Consider the following 17,622-nt stretch of genomic DNA (forward strand, 5'->3'; position numbering starts at 1 on the left):
TGGACCTGGTAACCCAACCTGGACCTGGTAACCCAAACTGGACCTGATAGCCCAAACTGGACCTGATGATCCAAACTGGACCTGGTGACCCAACCTGGACTTGGTAACCCAATCTGGACCCAGTAACCCAAACTGACCTGGTAAACCCAACCTGGACCTGATAAACCAAACTGGACCTGGGGACCCAACCTGGACCTGGTAACCCAACCTGGACCTGATGACCCAACCTGGACCTGGTGACCCAACCTGGACCTGGTGAACCAAACCTGGACTTGGTAACCCAAACTGGACCTGATAAACCAACCTGGGCCTGATAACCCAACCCAGACCTGATAACCCAACTTGGACCTGATAACCCAGCCTGGACCTGATAACTCAGCCTGGACCTGGTGACCCAAACTTGACCTGGTAAACCCAACCTGGACCTGGTAAACCCAACCTGGACCTGACAACCCAACCTGGACCTGGTAAACCCAAACTGGACCTGATAGCCCAAACTGGACCTGGTGACCCAACCTGGACTCGGTAACCCAATCTGGACCCAGTAACCCAAACTGACCTGGTAAACCCAACCTGCACCTGATAAACCAAACTGGACCTGATGACCCAACCTGGACCTGGTGACCCAACCTGGACCTGGTAACCCAACCTGGACCCTGGACCTGATAACCCAAACTGGACCTGGTAACCCAACCTGGACCTGATACCCCAGCATGGACATGATAAACCAACCCGGACCTGATAACCCAACTTGGACCTGATGACCCAGCCCGGACCTGGTGACCCAAACTGGACCTGATACCCCAACCTGGACCTGGTAAACCCAGCCTGGACCTGATAACCCAACCTGGACCTGATAGCCCAAACTGGACCTGATGACCCAACCTGGACCTGGTAACCCAAACTGGACCCGATAGCCCAAACTGGACCTGATGACCCAAACTGGACCTGGTGACCCAAACTGGACCTGGTGACCCAATCTGGACTTGGTAACCCAACCTGGACCCGGTAACCCAAACTGGACCTGGTAAACCCAACCTGGACCTGATAAACCAAACTGGACCTGGTGACCCAATCCGGACCTGATAACCCAACTGGACCTGATAAACCAACCTGGACCTGATAACCCAACCTGGACCTGGTAACCCAACCTGGACCTGGTAAACCCAACCTGGACCTGGTAACCCAACCTGAACCCGGTAACCCAAACTGGACCCGATAGCCCAAACTGGACCTGATGACCCAAACTGGACCTGGTGACCCAAACTGGACCTGGTGACCCAATCTGGACTTGGTAACCCAACCTGGACCCGGTAACCCAAACTGGACCTGGTAAACCCAACCTGGACCTGATAAACCAAACTGGACCTGGTGACCCAATCCGGACCTGATAACCCAACTGGACCTGATAAACCAACCTGGACCTGATAACCCAACCTGGACCTGGTAACCCAACCTGGACCTGGTAAACCCAACCTGGACCTGGTAACCCAACCTGAACCCGGTAACCCAAACTGGACCCGATAGCCCAAACTGGACCTGATGACCCAAACTGGACCTGGTGACCCAAACTGGACCTGGTGACCCAAACTGGACTTGGTAAACCCAAACTGGACCCGATAGCCCAAACTGGACCTGATGACCCAAACTGGACCTGGTGACCCAAACTGGACCTGGTGACCCACTCTGGACTTGGTAACCCAAACTGGACCTGGTAAACCCAACCTGGACCTGATAAACCAAACTGGACCTGGTGACCCAATCCGGACCTGATAACCCAAATGGACCTGATAAACCAACCTGGACGTCATAACCCAACCTGGACCTGATATCCCAACCCGGACCTGATATCCCAACCCGGACCTGATGACCCAACCCAGACCTGATGACCCAAACTGGACCTGATAACTCAACCTGGACCTGGTAACCCAACCTGGACCTGGTAACCCAACCTGGACCAGATAATCCAACCTGGCTCGTCCTCAGCACAGAAGTTTCTTTTGACGCACATGATGTTGTCGCTTTGTGGTTGCCAAAAGAAGAACTGGGAGCCCTCGATGTTCCTCCACTGTCCCGGCTCCGCTCTCTATCGTGGATCATCCTCGGGATAATTTTGCCTCTCCTTATGTAACATTCCCAGCTTCTCAAATATGGGTTAAGTATATGGTTTGATTAATCCTTCTATACAGAGGTGACCCTGTTGACTCTTCACATTTACATTAAGATGCTATAGCAGACACCAGGCAGTAAAGATGATTGTTGTCTCAAGGCAGAAAAATAGTGTGTTTTATTACATTAATTCCACTAAAAGTCATTACCTCTCCCCCAAAACCTTCACTCCTTGACATCTTTAGAGCTACCACTAATTACCTTTACGCTAACAGCGCAGATGTGACTCATAGAACCGTGAGCAGGCGTCGTAGTCAAACCGGCACAACGGGTTTGGCGCTTGTGCTCTTTCATGTCTCCGCTTTTGATCTGGAGCCTCTTTTTAGGCTGCGTTTGACCGCATCAGTTGCTTCTATAATATCACGTTTCTTATGTTTCTCCTCAAGCGGCTCCTTAATTGTCTTGATGGAAGGACAGAAGGACACGGAGCCTGAAATGAGGTTGGAAATTTAGGCTTGAGAGAGGAACCTTGTGTCTTTAACGTGCTTCGTTATACTTCAGGAGTAACTAATTAATCTCCATCGCAAGGCTTGAATGGTTTATTGCTTTCTCTCCCTTCTTTTTGCTTATCCAGGAGGCGGCTGAGGAATAACCAGTGTGATCGTATCGGCACCTTCAGCACCAACTTGTGGCTGCGGGGCTGTTCATTCAAGCAAAAATAGAGCAAATCAGCCTAGAGGGGAAGGACTGCCCTCTCCTGACTGCTCGGTATACGCCAAGTTGGGATTATTTGACCAAAACCCAGGTATAAAAGAACCAAAAGCTTAATGCTAAACTCATAGTGAGTTTAAAAGTCCTCAAGTCCAACTGGCTTCTGTTAAACTGGATCGTAAAATCTACATCTTCCTGCAGAAGGTTGATATTAAAACGTGATCAAAGCTCCACGCTGAGGTTTTATAGCTCAAAGAAACAATAAAAGCCATAAATCGATGGTATCGCTTCCCGGAACGCGCTGACATCTGGAACAGTGTCCGACACCTCATTTAGGAGATATCTGGATAATTAGGAGCCAGCGACGAAACCTCCGCTATAAAACAAGGTTCATTCTGTGATTCTGTTACTCTTCGGAAAGCGATAAATCACAGCTCTTCTCTCAGCTATCCCTGACCAGCACAAACCCCTAATTGGTTCTTCTTACCTGCACCATCCTGCAAAGTTTTGTTTGATTGAATTATTCATGGACGCTCCGTTGTGGTTTTACTCTGGGATCCAGGTGGGATTTCCATCCCTATTGAAAAGTGAGCTGAAGTTGGTTTTGGTCATTATTCTAACACTAAATCTCCGAAGAATAAACACTTTGAGATTCATAATAAGCAAAATAATTACGTGCTACCATGTAAAGAAGGCTCAGGCCTTAGATTTTATTGTTGTCGATGAGGAATAAATCTGGTTTGTGATCGGAAACCACCCCTTTCGCTCCCCGCCTTTCCCAGCACGGGACACCGACATTCTGGAAACAACGTTAAATAACAGCTCGTGAATCGGCGTGGAAAATCAGAGCAACGGCAAGAAGCTCGAAAAGTCAATATTAGACTTTAAGTTCGAGGCCCCAAGCTCCCACTCCCCCCTAGAAGACAAGATTCGAAAGCAAAACTGTTCTTTTCATGGCCGTGATATAACAAATAGTCCCGCGCGTCTCTGGTGAAGATGTTCAGGCTGAACGCGCCAACCCGAAGAAAATGGCTTCTGGTTTCGGAGGACGCGGCGACTGATGCGGTTCGATCGCTGCCGACGTCACGAGTCGGCGCGTCTCCGTGGTTTTAAGTCACCTCTCGCGTCGCCGATCGCATCCTTCAGGTTCTAAAAACTCGGTCGGCTGCCAGACATCGGATTTCGAGTTGATGCCTCCATTTGTGTGTCTCACGTTTGGTGTTACCTGCTCCTCCTATTCTCCAGGAACACGCTCGAGCGCCAACTCCATTCCCAACCTTGGCCGCGCACACGGCGAAGCCGAGCGGGACCGCGGGGCCGGATTCGCATCCTTTCCGCCGCTTCTTCGGCGTCTGAATCTCTCGCGCCATCAGGAAAAGTGCTGAGCTTTAATTGAGGTATATTCATCATCCGCAACGCGCTGGAAACCAAACCCTCGGTTTCTCCCTCGTTTCCCCTTCCTAAACATCCAAACACTCAAAGCAAAGACCAGAACTCAACGGCTTTGCCTTCCAGATGTTTCCTCCAACGGCTTTGCCTTCCAGATGTCTTCACCTCCCTAACATCTTCTCCCCCCTCTGCCCCAGGATTTCCACCCCATCCCACCCACGCAGCCTTCGCACCTCATCGTCGGGATTAACGGTGCTTCCACCCCTTTAAGGCCAGACCTACAAGCTTTTGGGTTTCTCAACGCTTGGCGCAAGCTCTAAACCTCCACCTGATCCCACCACGAATAGAAACCAGGGTTAAGACGGCAAATGTTGCTGTTGGTCACCATCCGAGTCCCACAGGAGTTTTCTTTGCGTCGCAGAATATTTATTACTCGTTGAAAGGGTAGAAATAATTAACCTCGGAATAATAATAGTTAAATACTGACCTTGGAGTTACTAAGTACAGTAGTTTCTCTGTTACAAATGGAAGTAGCGCCGGCGTGCTGGAGAGCAGAGCGAAATAAGCGGAGATTGGCTTTTCTAACGCTATTTACAGGTTTTTCCGTTGAATAAAAACCCGCCGAGTTGGATTAAATATACAACATTTCTCCCACATCCAAACTCTTTAAGGTGCTCCGAAGTGTGGATGAAAACAGAAGCTACAGTAGATCAGTTGCGTTTGTGTCTATTTACAAACCGCCTCTCGACACCAGGATCTTCCAGAGGAGATGGACGCAAAGTGACATTTTTATGATGTCCCCATGGGAAGCGACGAATCAAGCGCCACAGGAACTTGTTTTCTTCACAGCATCTTTGTCAGAAGGTAAAACAACTCAGGTTGTTCCACCAAAACGCGTCATACGGGGCCTCCTAAGTAGCCGGAGAGCTCAGATCCACCTCGTGCGATGGGAGAGAGAAGCTACGGGTGAGAAACCGAACGAGGAGAACGCGCTTAGAACAACCAAAAGAAACAATTGGAACAATAGGAATAAAATCCCAAGCGGCCCATAATTTGTAGGTCGAATTTCTTCCCTGTGAATGTTCTCTGAGTTCTTTTTTGTCTGATGGGCAAATTCTCCCCGTAGTTGCGTTCTCCGGTGCCTGACGGACGCTGCCCGGCGTTGGTTCTCTCCGTAGCGCTCGTGCTCACACCGGTACCTCCTTGATTTGACTCCTGTTTGTAAACTTCTCATGTGCCGTCGCCGTTCCCTCGTACATTTACGTTTCAAACAGGTCCCAGAGATTGCAAGGCAAGCGTGTTAAGGCAGTAGAAGAAACTCAATATTTCAATCACACCTCTTGATTCCCTTAAAGGCATTTCTAAGGCATCAAAAGGGGCACGTGGTTTGTGCTTGGCCTTTGCAGAGAAAGGCGTTTGGTAGAGCGTAAAAAACGACAGACGGAAGCCACTCAGCCCCGAACGGCCACAGCGTCGGCGAGGAACGGGGAACCACGGCACGCGTTCCTCACCATCGCTCTTTCTGGTACACCTCTGTTTGTACGATCTCCCCGGGGTGCTCCGATATGCAAGCCCCGTTGATATCGTTGAGCTTGTTGTCTGGAAGATCTTCGGGTTTCGTGCAAAGTTTCAGCGCCCTGGAGATGAAGACGTCCAAGTCGAATTCGGGGTCCGTTTCGCTGGTGGCTTCCGCGGGTTCTTTGCGGAGCCGGTGAGGAGGAGATGGAGCGTTCCGTTCCTGAAGCTCCGGAAGAGGATTGGAACACTCGAGACCCACCTGCGTGCTCTTCACCCACTGAGCGATCTCCAGGAAGAGGTTGGATGGTTCTTCTTCCAGCGATAGCTCGGCCGCGGGCGCTATGGTCGCTCTTTTCCAGTGGGATAAATCTAAAATCAGCTTGGGTTCTGAGTAATGATGGGGTTTATTGTCTCTCCACAGCAATTTGTCCAAGTAGGAAGGTGACCCCACTTTGTAATCGCACGATTTCCCACAATCAGCATCGAATACTCGGTCCATGGACGAGTGGGATAACTCCAAGAATCTCTCCGAGCTGCTTTGGGAATATTTCCTGGGATCGACTTGAGCTTCTTCAGCGATGGATTCGGATCCCGCCCGGGGGTCTCGCTGAACTTCATCCATCTCGTGGTATTTATCGTGTCTCCAGTCCAAATCGGAGGAGAAGCTCACGTGATACCTGCGAAAAACACCATTAGACAACCGACACCTCAAACCGCTGTATGTTTTTACCTTCTCCTTCCTACTACACCACTTAACCTATAGATTTTTAATAATCAAACTGCCTCTCAGCCCAGAGACAACAGTCCAGGTCCTACTTCTTCACCCAAGCGAAGAGATTCGTAAGGTCCCGAAAGGTCCAAGAATAATGGGATTTTACAGCCCGTACCTGTCCCAGTTGGACATCTGGCTCTGGTTGGCTTCCATCAGTAAAATATCATCGATCTCGTCCTCGATCCGGAAGGGATGCTGAGACACCGGTTCGTCCTCGGGGCAGGAATACGGGCTCATGTAAGGATGTTGCAGCCCCATCTCCGCCGTTAATCGATCCATGGGGTTAAATGTCAGTATTTTCTCCAGAAAATCGATAGCTGCGAAGCGCAGAGAAACGAGTTCGTTAATTCCTCAAAAGCAACAGCGGCTCCCTTGTCATGAATCCCCCAAAACAAATCCCCTCCAAGGAAGGAAGGAAGGAACTAAAGGTCACATCCCGTGGGTATTTAAAGTGTAATTTTTAGAAGTCTTCAGAGCAACACTATGAAATAATTTTGCCCGTTAATATTTTACAAATTCGGAGTGTCTAAATTATTTTAGAAAGATTGCGGAACATCAACTCTTTCTACACTAATTAAGGAGGAAATTAAGTGCAATTAAAGTGACTAAAATTCATTCTAAACATATAGGGTTTGTTGTGAATCCTTTGACGATTCCTTTTACTGAGACGACGTGAAAAGATCGAATCCTGTCATTAAAAATGTTGCTTAGGTTGGATTCAATGACCTTAAAGGTCTTTTCCAGCTACAACGATTCTATGATCCCGCGTGGAAAAGTTCCTTAGAATTCAGATAATAAATAGGAATGTGATTTTCTTAATTTACAACATTTTACCTTCCGAAATATCCCCATTAAAGATGGAATCGGGTAAGCGGGACCATTTCGTTAGCGGCAAAATCACCCAGCGGAAAGGAAGGGCCGGTCCTCGGTGCTTAAACATCAACCAATATCCGATTGCCTCCCACGGGATTATTTCACCGCTCGGACTAATTAAGTAGGAAGCAATCAATAACTTCATAAGGTCACCGACTGCGGGCAAGCGGCGCGGTGGAATGATATATTATGAGTTATATATTATGGGTCAGGGAGGCAGGAAAATGTCAGTGGATGATGTAAAGGGTACAGGTGACCTTTATTTGCGCAGGAACGACAGGGAATAAATTCATTCCCGCTCGCCGGTGGCTGATACGGTGCCTGGGCAACCCAGGCTGATGGGTATTGCGTTGCCAACAAGTTACGCCGGCAAACATAAGCCAGGCTTAGTCTTGACGTCCTCCCAAAAGCAGGTGGATGAGTCCACCTACAAAGCCGCTCCAAGAAGAAGTTGAGATCCAAAAGCTGGTGGTTTGCAGCCCTCTCGCAACAACGCGCTGCTGATTTTGGATTTTTAAGCTCTAGTTGAGTAGCTGAAGTGGCTTGGACCAGCACTGGTGTGGCCAGTAGGCCCAGGGCAGTGACCATCGCTGTGCTGGGCACTGAGGAGGCCAAACCGCGGATCCTGGGGGCAGTTTTGGGCTTCTCACAGCAAGAAAGGCCTTGAGGTGCTGGAGCGAGTGGAGAGAAGGGAACGGAGCTGGGGAAGGAGCTGGAGCACAAGTGTGATGGGAGCGGCTGAGGGACCTGGGGGGTTCAGCTGGAGAACAGGAGCTGAGGGGAGACAGGGACACAAAGAAACGGCCTCAAGTTGCGCCAGGGGAGGTTGAAGTTGGATCTGAGGAGCAATTTCTTCCCAAAGGGGCATTGGAACAGGCTGCTCAGGGCAGTGCTGGAGTCACCATCCCTGGAGGGGTTGGAAATACACATCGATGATATTCTTAAGGACATGGGGCAGTTCCAGGGGTGGGTTAATGGTTGGACTCGATGATCTTGAGGGTCTTTTCCAACCAAAACGATCCTAAGAGGAATGGGGAGGGAGGGACGCAAGGCTGGCACGAAGGAAATGCGCCTTGCTATGGTCTTGAAAGATCATTTCCTATTTCCGTGTGAGCTCCGTGCGCTCATGAGCGCTCCCCCGCATCCTGATGGGCCAGCGAGCAGGTCCTGTGGGGACGCACGAGCTCCAGGCGGGACCACGCACCACAGATCCCCAAATACCTGAATCCCCTTCATGCACTTGGCTTTTGAGGACAATTCCTGAGGTTCCCTGGGGACGTCAGGCTGAAAATGGGGCGGTTGGGGGACGTCCCATGAGAAGGACGTCACCGAAGCACCACGGTACCTTCACTGTCCACCTCGGGGAGCAGCTTGCGCAGCGGTTTCCTCACTTCCCACGTGCTGTTGATGAACATGGGCATCACTTTGAGCAGCTCCTCTTTGTCTTCCTCGTGGATCACGGGGATGGTCTCCAGAATAAGCTGCATCTGTTCCAACTCGTGACCCCCTAAATGGGTAGAAAACAGGGAGCGAGTTGAGATCCAGGAGTTAAACGAGCAATCGTATCTTTTGAAATCCTTTGACTAATTGTCAAATTGTGATTGAAATTACGGGGTATTCAAAGGGACGAAGGTTTTGTGGCTCAATGAAAGCAGCCAAAAGGTTTAGTGACACGAACAACACGGAAAAACCTTAAATTACGGCTCTCAGGAAGCCAATTCTCCACCGTTATCCTCTATTTAGGTCCTTCTTTTCGGAAGATATTAATCCCTAAGAAGCAAAAATACAAACTACAGACAGAATAAATGCAACGTGCGGGAGAACGAGGAGTTTTGCACCATGTTTTGGAAAAGGGGAGATTTTCTGTTTCCTTTCATCATGTTTTGGAAAAGGAAATTCTTCCCCTTTCCTTTCCTTTCCTTTCCTTTCCTTTCCTTTCCTTTCCTTTCCTTTCCTTTCCTTTCCTTTCCTTTCCTCTCCTCTCCTCTCCTCTCCTCTCCTCTCCTCTCCTCTCCTCTCCTCTCCTCTCCTTTCCTTTCCTCTTCTCCTTCCCTTTCCCTTCCTCTTCTCCTTCCCTTTCCCTTCCTCTTCTCCTTCCCTTTCCTTTCCTTTCCTTTCCTTTCCTTTCCTTTCCTTTCCTTTCCTTTCCTTTCCTTTCCTTTCCTTTCCTTTCCTTTCCTTTCCTTTCCTTTCCTTTCCTTTCCTTTCCTCTTCTCCTTTCCCTTCCTCTTCTCCTTCCCTTTCCCTTCCTCTTCTCCTTCCCTTTCCCTTCCTCTTCTCCTTCCCTTCCTCTTCTCCTTCCCTTCCTCTTCTCCTTCCCTTTCTCTTCTCCTTCCCTTTCCCTTCCTCTTCCCCTTCCTCTTCCCCTTTCCTTTCCTTTCCTTTCCTTTCCTTTCCTTTCCTTTCCTTTCCTTTCCTCTCCTCTTCCCCTTCCCTTTCCCTTCCTCTTCTCCTTCCCTTTCCCTTCCTCTTCTCCTTCCCTTTCCCTTCCTCCTTTCCTTTCCTTTCCTTTCCTTTCCTTTCCTTTCCTTTCCTTTCCTTTCCTTTCCTTTCCTTTCCTTTCCTTTCCTTTCCTTTCCTTTCCTTTCCTTTCCTTTCCTTTCCTTTCCTTTCCTTTCCTTTCCTTTCCTTTTCTCCTTCCCTTCCCTCTTCTCCTTCTCTTCCCTCTTCCCCTTCCCTTCCCTTCCCTTCCCTTCCCTTCCCTTCCCTTCCCTTCCCTTCCCTTCCCTTCCCTTCCCTTCCCTTCCCTTTCCCCTTCTCCTTTCCTTCCCTCCCTTTCTCCTTCTCCTTTCCTTTCTCCTTTCCTTCCCTTTCCTTTCCCTTTCCCCTTCTCCTTTCCTTCCCTCCCTTTCCCTTTCTCCTTTCCTTTCTCCTTTCCTTCCCTTTCCTTCCCCAGCAGAGTGTGGAGTCGTCACTGGAGGGAGCTGTAACCACTCAGTTACGGACGCTCTCCCCTGTTTTCCGCACGGATCGCGCTGGGGATCTCTCCAAAGCTCCAAATCCCAGATTTGAGAGTTGGCAACATGCTGCGCCCAATTTCTTCTGCCCCTCAGACCAGGGGCTGTGGGGACGACCCCTCTTTGTTCAGTTACGTATGAAAATTAAAGCAGGGAGTCACATCTATTCTTAATAACAATTTACAGAGCTGAACCCCTTGGACGTGAACATTTTCCAAAGGGGAGACCGAGGAGATTAGGGAGGAAGGAAAAGAGGCGATTTTAACGATGTTAATGATCCCACCGCTTAATTTTCAGCTTTCACAAATAAGCTGCGAGAGGGAGCGACAGTCGACGGAAACACTCGCGAAGAAACCATCGTTCTCCATTATTAATGGGGCTACATTATTTATTTACGCAACTCTGCAAACAGCTGCTGACAAAATGGGTTAAACCTCGTCAATCGAAACGCTAACGGGCCACGGAGAGACGACCAGCGCTGCACATTTTGGGCAGGGAGGGAGTTTGGACAGGCAAGAGAGCGGCTGCTTCATTCCTGAATGAATAGATCTGCATCCAAGCAAAGTTTGCTCTTGGAATCACATTCAATCAAGATTCGCTTCTCGAGACCATCAGAGCTGAGCCTCAAATGCTGCGCTGATAATCACGCGCTTGCTTTGGCTTCTTGTAACGCACCTTTACAACTCCAACACCTGCCTATAGGAAAAGCCTGAAATAGAGTAGCGACATTCACAGAATCCCAGAATGTGAGGGATTGGAAGGGACCTGGAAAGCTCATCCAGTGCAATCCCCCCATGGAGCAGGAACACCCAGCTGAGGTTCCACAGGAAGGTGTCCAGGCGGGTTTGAATGTCTGCAGAGAAGGAGACTCCACAACCTCCCTGGGCAGCCTGGGCCAGGCTCTGACACCCTCACCATCAAGAAGTTTCTTCTCATATTTAAGTGGAACCTCCTGTGTTCCAGTTTGCACCCATTACCCCTTGTCCTGTCACTGGTTGTCACCCAGAAGAGCCTGGCTCCATCCTCCTGACACTCCCCCTTTCCATATTGATCCCCATGAATGAGTCCCCCCTCAGTCTCCTCTTGTCCAGCTCCAGAGCCCCAGCTCCCTCAGCCTTTCCTCACCCGGGAGATGCTCCACTCCCTTCAGCATCTTGGTGGCTGCGCTGGACTCTCTGCAGCAGTTCCCTGTCCTTCTGGAGCTGAGGGGCCACAACTGGACACAAGATTCCAGGTGTGGTCTCCCCAGGGCAGAGCAGAGGGGCAGGAGAACCTCTCTGACCTACTGACCACCCCCTTCTAACCCACCCCAGGTACCATTGGCCTTCCTGGCCACAAGGGCCCAGTGCTGGCTCATGGTCACCCTGCTGGCCCCAGGACCCCCAGCTCCCTTTTCACTGCTCTCCAACAGCTCATTCCCCAACTTACACTGGAACCTGGGGTTGTTCCTGCCCAGATTCCAGACTCTACACTTCCCCTTGTTCTATTTCATTACATTTTCCCCTCCCAACTCTCCAGCCTGTCCAGGTCTCTGATGGCAGCACAGCTTCCAGTGTCACCACTCCTCCCAGCTTGGTGTCACCAGCAAACTTGCTGACAGTCACTCTATTCCCTCGGCCAAATCACTGATGAATATATTGAATAATCCCGGCCCCAGCACTGCCCCCTGAGGCACTGCCCTGGATCCAGGCCTCAACTGGACTCTGCCCCATTGCCCACGACTCTCTGGCTTCTTCCCTTCAGCCAGTTCACACTCCACCTCACTCCCCGCTCATCCAGACCGCACTCCCTCAGTTCAGCTGTGAGGATGCTGTGGGAGAAATGCCTTTCCTCAAATGAAAAATACCTTGAAGACACCAACCACAATTCAAACCTCTTGGGACAGGGACATGTTATCTCTGCCCTACTGCATCCTATGGTGTTTTTTAGCCGCCGCCTTATTTTCAGCTGCCAAGCAGAGGGGAATTCCACAATCCTAAAAACCCTTCAAATTGGGTTGTGAGTAAGAATAGAAGGAGGAAAAATCAATTTATTTATCAATTAATCAATAGGAGCCAGAAACCTACCAGCGAAGAGCATCCTTCCCGTCAGCATCTCGGCCAGGATGCAACCGGCCGCCCACATATCGATGGCTTTGGTGTAGTTGTTCGGCGAGAGGAGGAGGCGAGGGGAGCGATACCATTTCGTTACTAAACCTTCGGAAAGGTAACCCTGAAAGAGCAAAGAAAGAGAGGAAGAAAGGTCATAATTCCTCTTATTTCCACGCTGGAGAAACTGCCCGCAACGCTTGGAAATCTTGCAGGAGCAAATAGGTGACACTGGAAAATGAGTTGGTTTGGTGCCCCAGGAGGAAAAGCTCTTGTCGCTCCCCTAAAAATGATTTGCGGTTTGGCGCCGTGGTATCGAAGCATCTCCTCCAAAGGACAGATGGTTTTAATAGCGTGGATTTGCAGCTCGGAGCCGCAAAAGTTATTTTAGGTGATTGTTAAAGACTTGGATGTATTATGTAAATCACAATCAATCCCATTTGGGGAGTTAAGCACATTATTGAAGCGTTTTGCTGTGTGCGAAGGAAGCTTTTCGCAGCTCAGTATGCCAAGCTTAGATTTCCAAACGTGCCATTTTTGCTGATTCCACCTCCAGTTAATCCTTCATCTTTAATCCCTCCATAGCTACCTGGAGCGCTCATGGATCCGACTGAATTCCCACGGATCCGACTGAATTCCCATGGCGCTGAGGCCGAAAATCAAGTTTGAAAGGACACATGGAACTCGCCGCGATGGTGCCCGGGGGACCCCGATTTGATTTGGGACACATAGAGCGAACTGCGGTCGAGCTCACGCGGAGCATCAGAGGGATGGGGTTTTGTCATAAAGAGGAGGATGAAGCGACGGGGTGGTAAAAGCGGATTTAGGGAGAAAAGGGAAGGCCCTCGCGCTCCGTCCCGCTTTGCCGATGCCTGACCTGGTTTTACAGGGACGTCCTCGGTAGCACCCGTGGGACGAAGACAAAACTCCGTCGTCTCTTTGGAGCTCACCCGGGAGATTGGACGCGAGTGCCAAGCGCTCAGCGGCTCCCGTTGAAATCAAGGAGACGCGGTGAATGCCGAAAAGAACGGTGGCGGAAGCGACCGCCCCGCAATGAACCGGCTTGGAAATGAGTGGTTATTTCACCACGATAACGCTGGGATATCCCTAAGTAGGATTTGCTATATTAAATATAACGCATTAACAGAATGAGGTGGATTGGAACACAGCCGAAAAGAGAAAATAAAACGAAACAATCAAGTTGAATTGTATTCGGAGAGTATTAAAATTAATACGGTTCACGCTAAAACGCTGTTAAAAACTCCATGCAAACCGATGTAGTTTCATAAACTATTTTCGGTCACGATATATCGCATAATTCGCAGTGAAAACACCTCCTGGGGTGTTACAGGATACACCTCTCAGCCTAAACATGAGGTTTATAATGCTCCTAATGCAGGTTTTCTTCCCATTTCCAAACGTCGTTAAGTTTTTAATCATCAAGGCTTTGCTTTTAAAAGAACGTTGTAATTTTGGTCTCCTTAAGCTAAGTCGGAATGGATTTGAGTTCTCAGGGGCGCGAGAACGATGCAAAATGTATGGGCAATATACTGAAAACATCCATACGTAGCAACGAACCTAAAAACGTGTTAATTCTTTTATTTTTATCAAATACATACGATAAATTCCTGTCTTGCCACCTGGAGGAAGTAGCACCAAGAGAAATGATTTGGAGCGGGTGTTGCGGAGTCTCAACGCAGAGGGTGGTCCCGTTCGGGGTGAATTCGGAGCAACGTTTCATCCTCATCTCCTTTGAAAACCTCCTGATGATCCACCCGGGAATGTCTTTATTTTCCTGGATGAACTGGAAGCGATGACGTTTGCACCGAGTCCAAACCAAAGGGAAGGACTTCAAAGGTTTGAAGACGTTCTGGAAACGATTTAGGATGAGATCGGCCCCTAAAAGGGCTGTCACGCCCTGCTTAGCATGGATTTGCTGCCAATTAATGTTGTACTTAATGTTGCCAAGAGGTAAATGGTCCCCTGGCAGCCCCGTGTGGATGTCCCAAGCGCTTTGGGGCACCAGACAGAGCCCTTAGAAGAGATAATTCAACTATTTCATAAGATACAAGCAGCCTAAGGAGGGTCCCACTTTGCCATCTTGTCACCTGAGTAAAGGATTCAGCAGCCTCTGCATCCCTAGATCACATCTGGACTATCGTTTGGAGCCAAAAGTATTTATAGGACATAAAAGCAGGGATGGATGGAGATGATAAACCCTTGAAGAAGCGCAGGACCATGTGGGGAAGGATAACTGAGCTCAGTTGAAAGAATACGGCTGGATATCAAAGTCCCCGCTCGCTCGCTCAATGATTAAATAAGTGTAATTTGGGTGGAATTGGGTTTTCAAATAGGAGGTGAGGAGAAAAATAAGCAGAGCGGTTGCGGATGAGGTTGCGTTGCGGGGATGAACGGCAGTTTGTGTTTTGTAAAGGTACCAAAGCAAGAAACACGAAGTTTAATTATTTAAGTTAAATGAGTATATTTGATATATATGATATAAAGCAATAAAAGATCCCTGAAGGCACTTGAGCTTTTCCTAGGCCATGCTTGCGGCTTTGCAGCAGCGGGGCGAGCTTAGCAAAGCTCAACTGTGGGCTTTGCCTGGATAAAACAAGTCCCAGCTTGGCCCAGCGCCCACCCCACAGCACCCAAACGGCCTCAAGGACGAGGGCGAAGCCATCGGGACGCGGTTCGGCGTCGCCTACCTTGTGCGAGTAATGCTGATCCACGATCCTGGCCAGCCCGAAGTCGCCGATTTTCAGCACCAAATCCTCGGTGCTGATGAAAATGTTGGCGGGTTTGAGGTCGCGGTGGAGGACGTTGGCCGAATGGATGTATTTGAGCCCCCGCAGCAGTTGGTACATGAAGAGCTTGGCGTGTTCCTCGGCGAGCTTCCCCTGCTCCAGCAACCGCGCCAAGTCCGTCTCCATGTATTCCTGGACGATGTAAACCATGTTAAACTTAAAAAAATCCCCGCGGAGGTTCGTCCCTTTGGGCCCCAACACCTCGTAGACCTTCACGATGTTATCGTGGTCCAGACGGCGGATGATTTTGATCTCCCGGAAAGCGTGTTTCATGCTGCGCGCGTCGCCGATGGTGATTTTCTTCACGGCCACTTTGCGGCAGCTCTTGCTGTCGAGGGCCGACAGCACCAACCCGTTGGCCCCGAAACCTAAGGGGCGAAAATTAACGAAACGACAGCCCAGGTCGTACCCGTACATGCTGGCGATGCAGTCGCACTTCTCTGCCATCGCGGGCTCCGTCCTCTTTCGGCTCCTTTTTCCTCTCCGTCACTTGAAAAGCTGCGAGAGCCGAAGAACACGAACGCAGGTTGAAACCAAGCGCCTCATTATTACTCCATCGCTTCAAGAGGAGACGCAGACGCAGCGAGAAGAGATGAGAGCGCACACACGCAAGGGAAATGTTTTAAACCGGGTGAGAAATCCAAGGGTAGAGACTTTCCAAGCAGCGCAGATAAACGCAGCCCGGAGATCTCTAACAAAGCAAAAAGGTTGTTATTCTTGGGACTAAAAGATCAACGTCGCTCTGTTTTGCAGCCGCTTTCTTGGGTTTCTCCTCCAGCGTCTCAGTGCCGGGGCGGCCGGGCGGCCTCGCCGCCCCCTTTTCGGTAGCGGGAGACCCCATGTTCCCCATCCGCAGGTCGAAATCTTGATAGCAGCAAATATTTTCCAGCCCAAAACTCACGTTCAGCGCAAATTTCCACAATTGCAGCTCCGGCGCTTTCCCCTTGTTGGTTTTTTGCTGGCGAAGCCAAGCGCCATCCGATCTTTACCGGTTATCCCTCAGCGCCACTGCTGGAAGAAAGGAGGAGATGGATTTATTTGAGAACAGCGTTTCATAGAATCCCAGAGTGTCAGGGATTGAAGGGAGCTGGAAAGCTCATCCAGTGCAATCCCCCCATGGAGCAGGAACACCCAGCTGAGGTTCCACAGGAAGGTGTCCAGGCGGGTTTGAATGGCTGCACAGAAGGAGGCTCAACAACCTCCCTGGGCAGCCTGGGCCAGGCTCTGCCACCCTCACCAGGAACAAGTTTCTTCTCATATTTAAGTGGAACCTTTGGTGTTCCGGTTTGTACCCGTTACCCCTTGTCCTGTCACTGGTTGTCACCCAGAAGAGCCTGGCTCCATCCTCCTGACACTGCCCCTTTCCATATTGATCCCCATTAATAGTCCCCCCTCAGTGTCCTCTTGTCCAGCTCCAGAGCCCCAGCTCCCTCAGCCTTTCCTCACCCGGGAGATGCTCCACTCCCTTCAGCATCTTGGTGGCTGCGCTGGACTCTCTGCAGCAGTTCCCTGTCCTTCTGGAGCTGAGGGGCCACAACTGGACACAAGATTCCAGGTGTGGTCTCCCCAGGGCAGAGCAGAGGGGCAGGAGAACCTCTCTGACCTACTGACCACCCCCTTCTAACCCACCCCAGGTACCATTGGCCTTCCTGGCCACAAGGGCCCAGTGCTGGCTCATGCTCACCCTGCTGTCCCCAGCCAGAGCTTAAAACCTCAGTCTCCGCGTGGGTCACCTGGATGGCTGAGGAGGTCAAAACCACCCAAAAATGAGCAAAAATTCCCAAAGGGAACTCTGTAAAATAGGACTTGGGTCAACAAGGCTTCATGTTGGGTTTGACCCACCATGTTTCTCAACTTTTTGGCGCTATAAACCATGGTTTTTTGAGCCCAGGCCGGGCTGGACGGGACGCGGCGCTTGGCTCACTTTAGATGCAATGGAATGAAACCAAGTTTTGCCTCGTTGGCTTAATTATTAATAATTAGTACGGTTCTAGAAGCACTGGAAGGGAAAATGTGCTGAGTAAGACTAAAAGGGAAGACAGAACCTTATTTTATGTCCTGAGAAAAGCGATGGGTGCTCCTGGCTACGTCTCAGCAGCGTTTTGCACAATTAGAGAGGCAGAACCGTCCTGAAAAAGACGCCAAGTTGCGCTTCTGGCCTTGTGGTTGGGTCCTCGTTACGGACCCATCCCAGGAAAAGCTGCTGGAGATGCTTTGGGATGCCCGATTCACCCTGAGAAATCCTGGTTTTGATTCTTTTCTCGCTTCTCCAAGTCTATTGAATGTAAAATTGTTATTTCAGTGGCCTAATGAAAACAGCTGCCCAGGCCAAGAGCGATCACAAAAGCAGCAGCGATGCTGTTTGGCTGCGGATGATGGAAAACGTGGTTTATTTTCAT

General features: G+C 50.0%; 1 protein-coding gene across 1 annotated transcript; it reads right to left on the bottom strand.

Moving 5' to 3' along the window:
• Positions 1–4,613: 4,613 nt before the first annotated feature.
• LOC136114683 (mitogen-activated protein kinase 4-like) lies at positions 4,614–16,228 on the bottom strand. Its single transcript, XM_065860113.2, has 5 exons — positions 15,125–16,228; positions 12,396–12,540; positions 8,718–8,879; positions 6,615–6,816; positions 4,614–6,404 (listed from the first exon to the last, which is right to left on the bottom strand). The coding sequence occupies exons 1-5, from the start codon at positions 15,668–15,670 to the stop codon at positions 5,717–5,719; spliced, it is 1,743 nt and encodes a 580-aa protein (XP_065716185.1). The 5' UTR covers positions 15,671–16,228; the 3' UTR covers positions 4,614–5,716.
• Between the last annotated feature and the right edge of the window lie 1,394 nt (positions 16,229–17,622).

Source organism: Patagioenas fasciata, chromosome W (assembly GCF_037038585.1).
Source record: "Patagioenas fasciata isolate bPatFas1 chromosome W, bPatFas1.hap1, whole genome shotgun sequence".
In the NCBI taxonomy this organism is placed as follows: domain Eukaryota; kingdom Metazoa; phylum Chordata; class Aves; order Columbiformes; family Columbidae; genus Patagioenas; species Patagioenas fasciata.

What these genes read in the sequence shown, in the direction of transcription:
- LOC136114683 (XM_065860113.2), bottom strand. Translation starts at nt 15,670, where the DNA reads ATGGCAGAGAAGTGCGACTGCATCGCCAGCATGTACGGGTACGACCTG. An exon ending in ATCAGCATTACTCGCACAAG is followed by an intron (nt 12,541 to 15,124) that starts GTAGGCGACGCC and finishes TTGCTCTTTCAG; the next exon opens with GGTTACCTTTCCGAAGGTTT. An exon ending in GGGAAGGATGCTCTTCGCTG is followed by an intron (nt 8,880 to 12,395) that starts GTAGGTTTCTGG and finishes CTACCCATTTAG; the next exon opens with GGGGTCACGAGTTGGAACAG.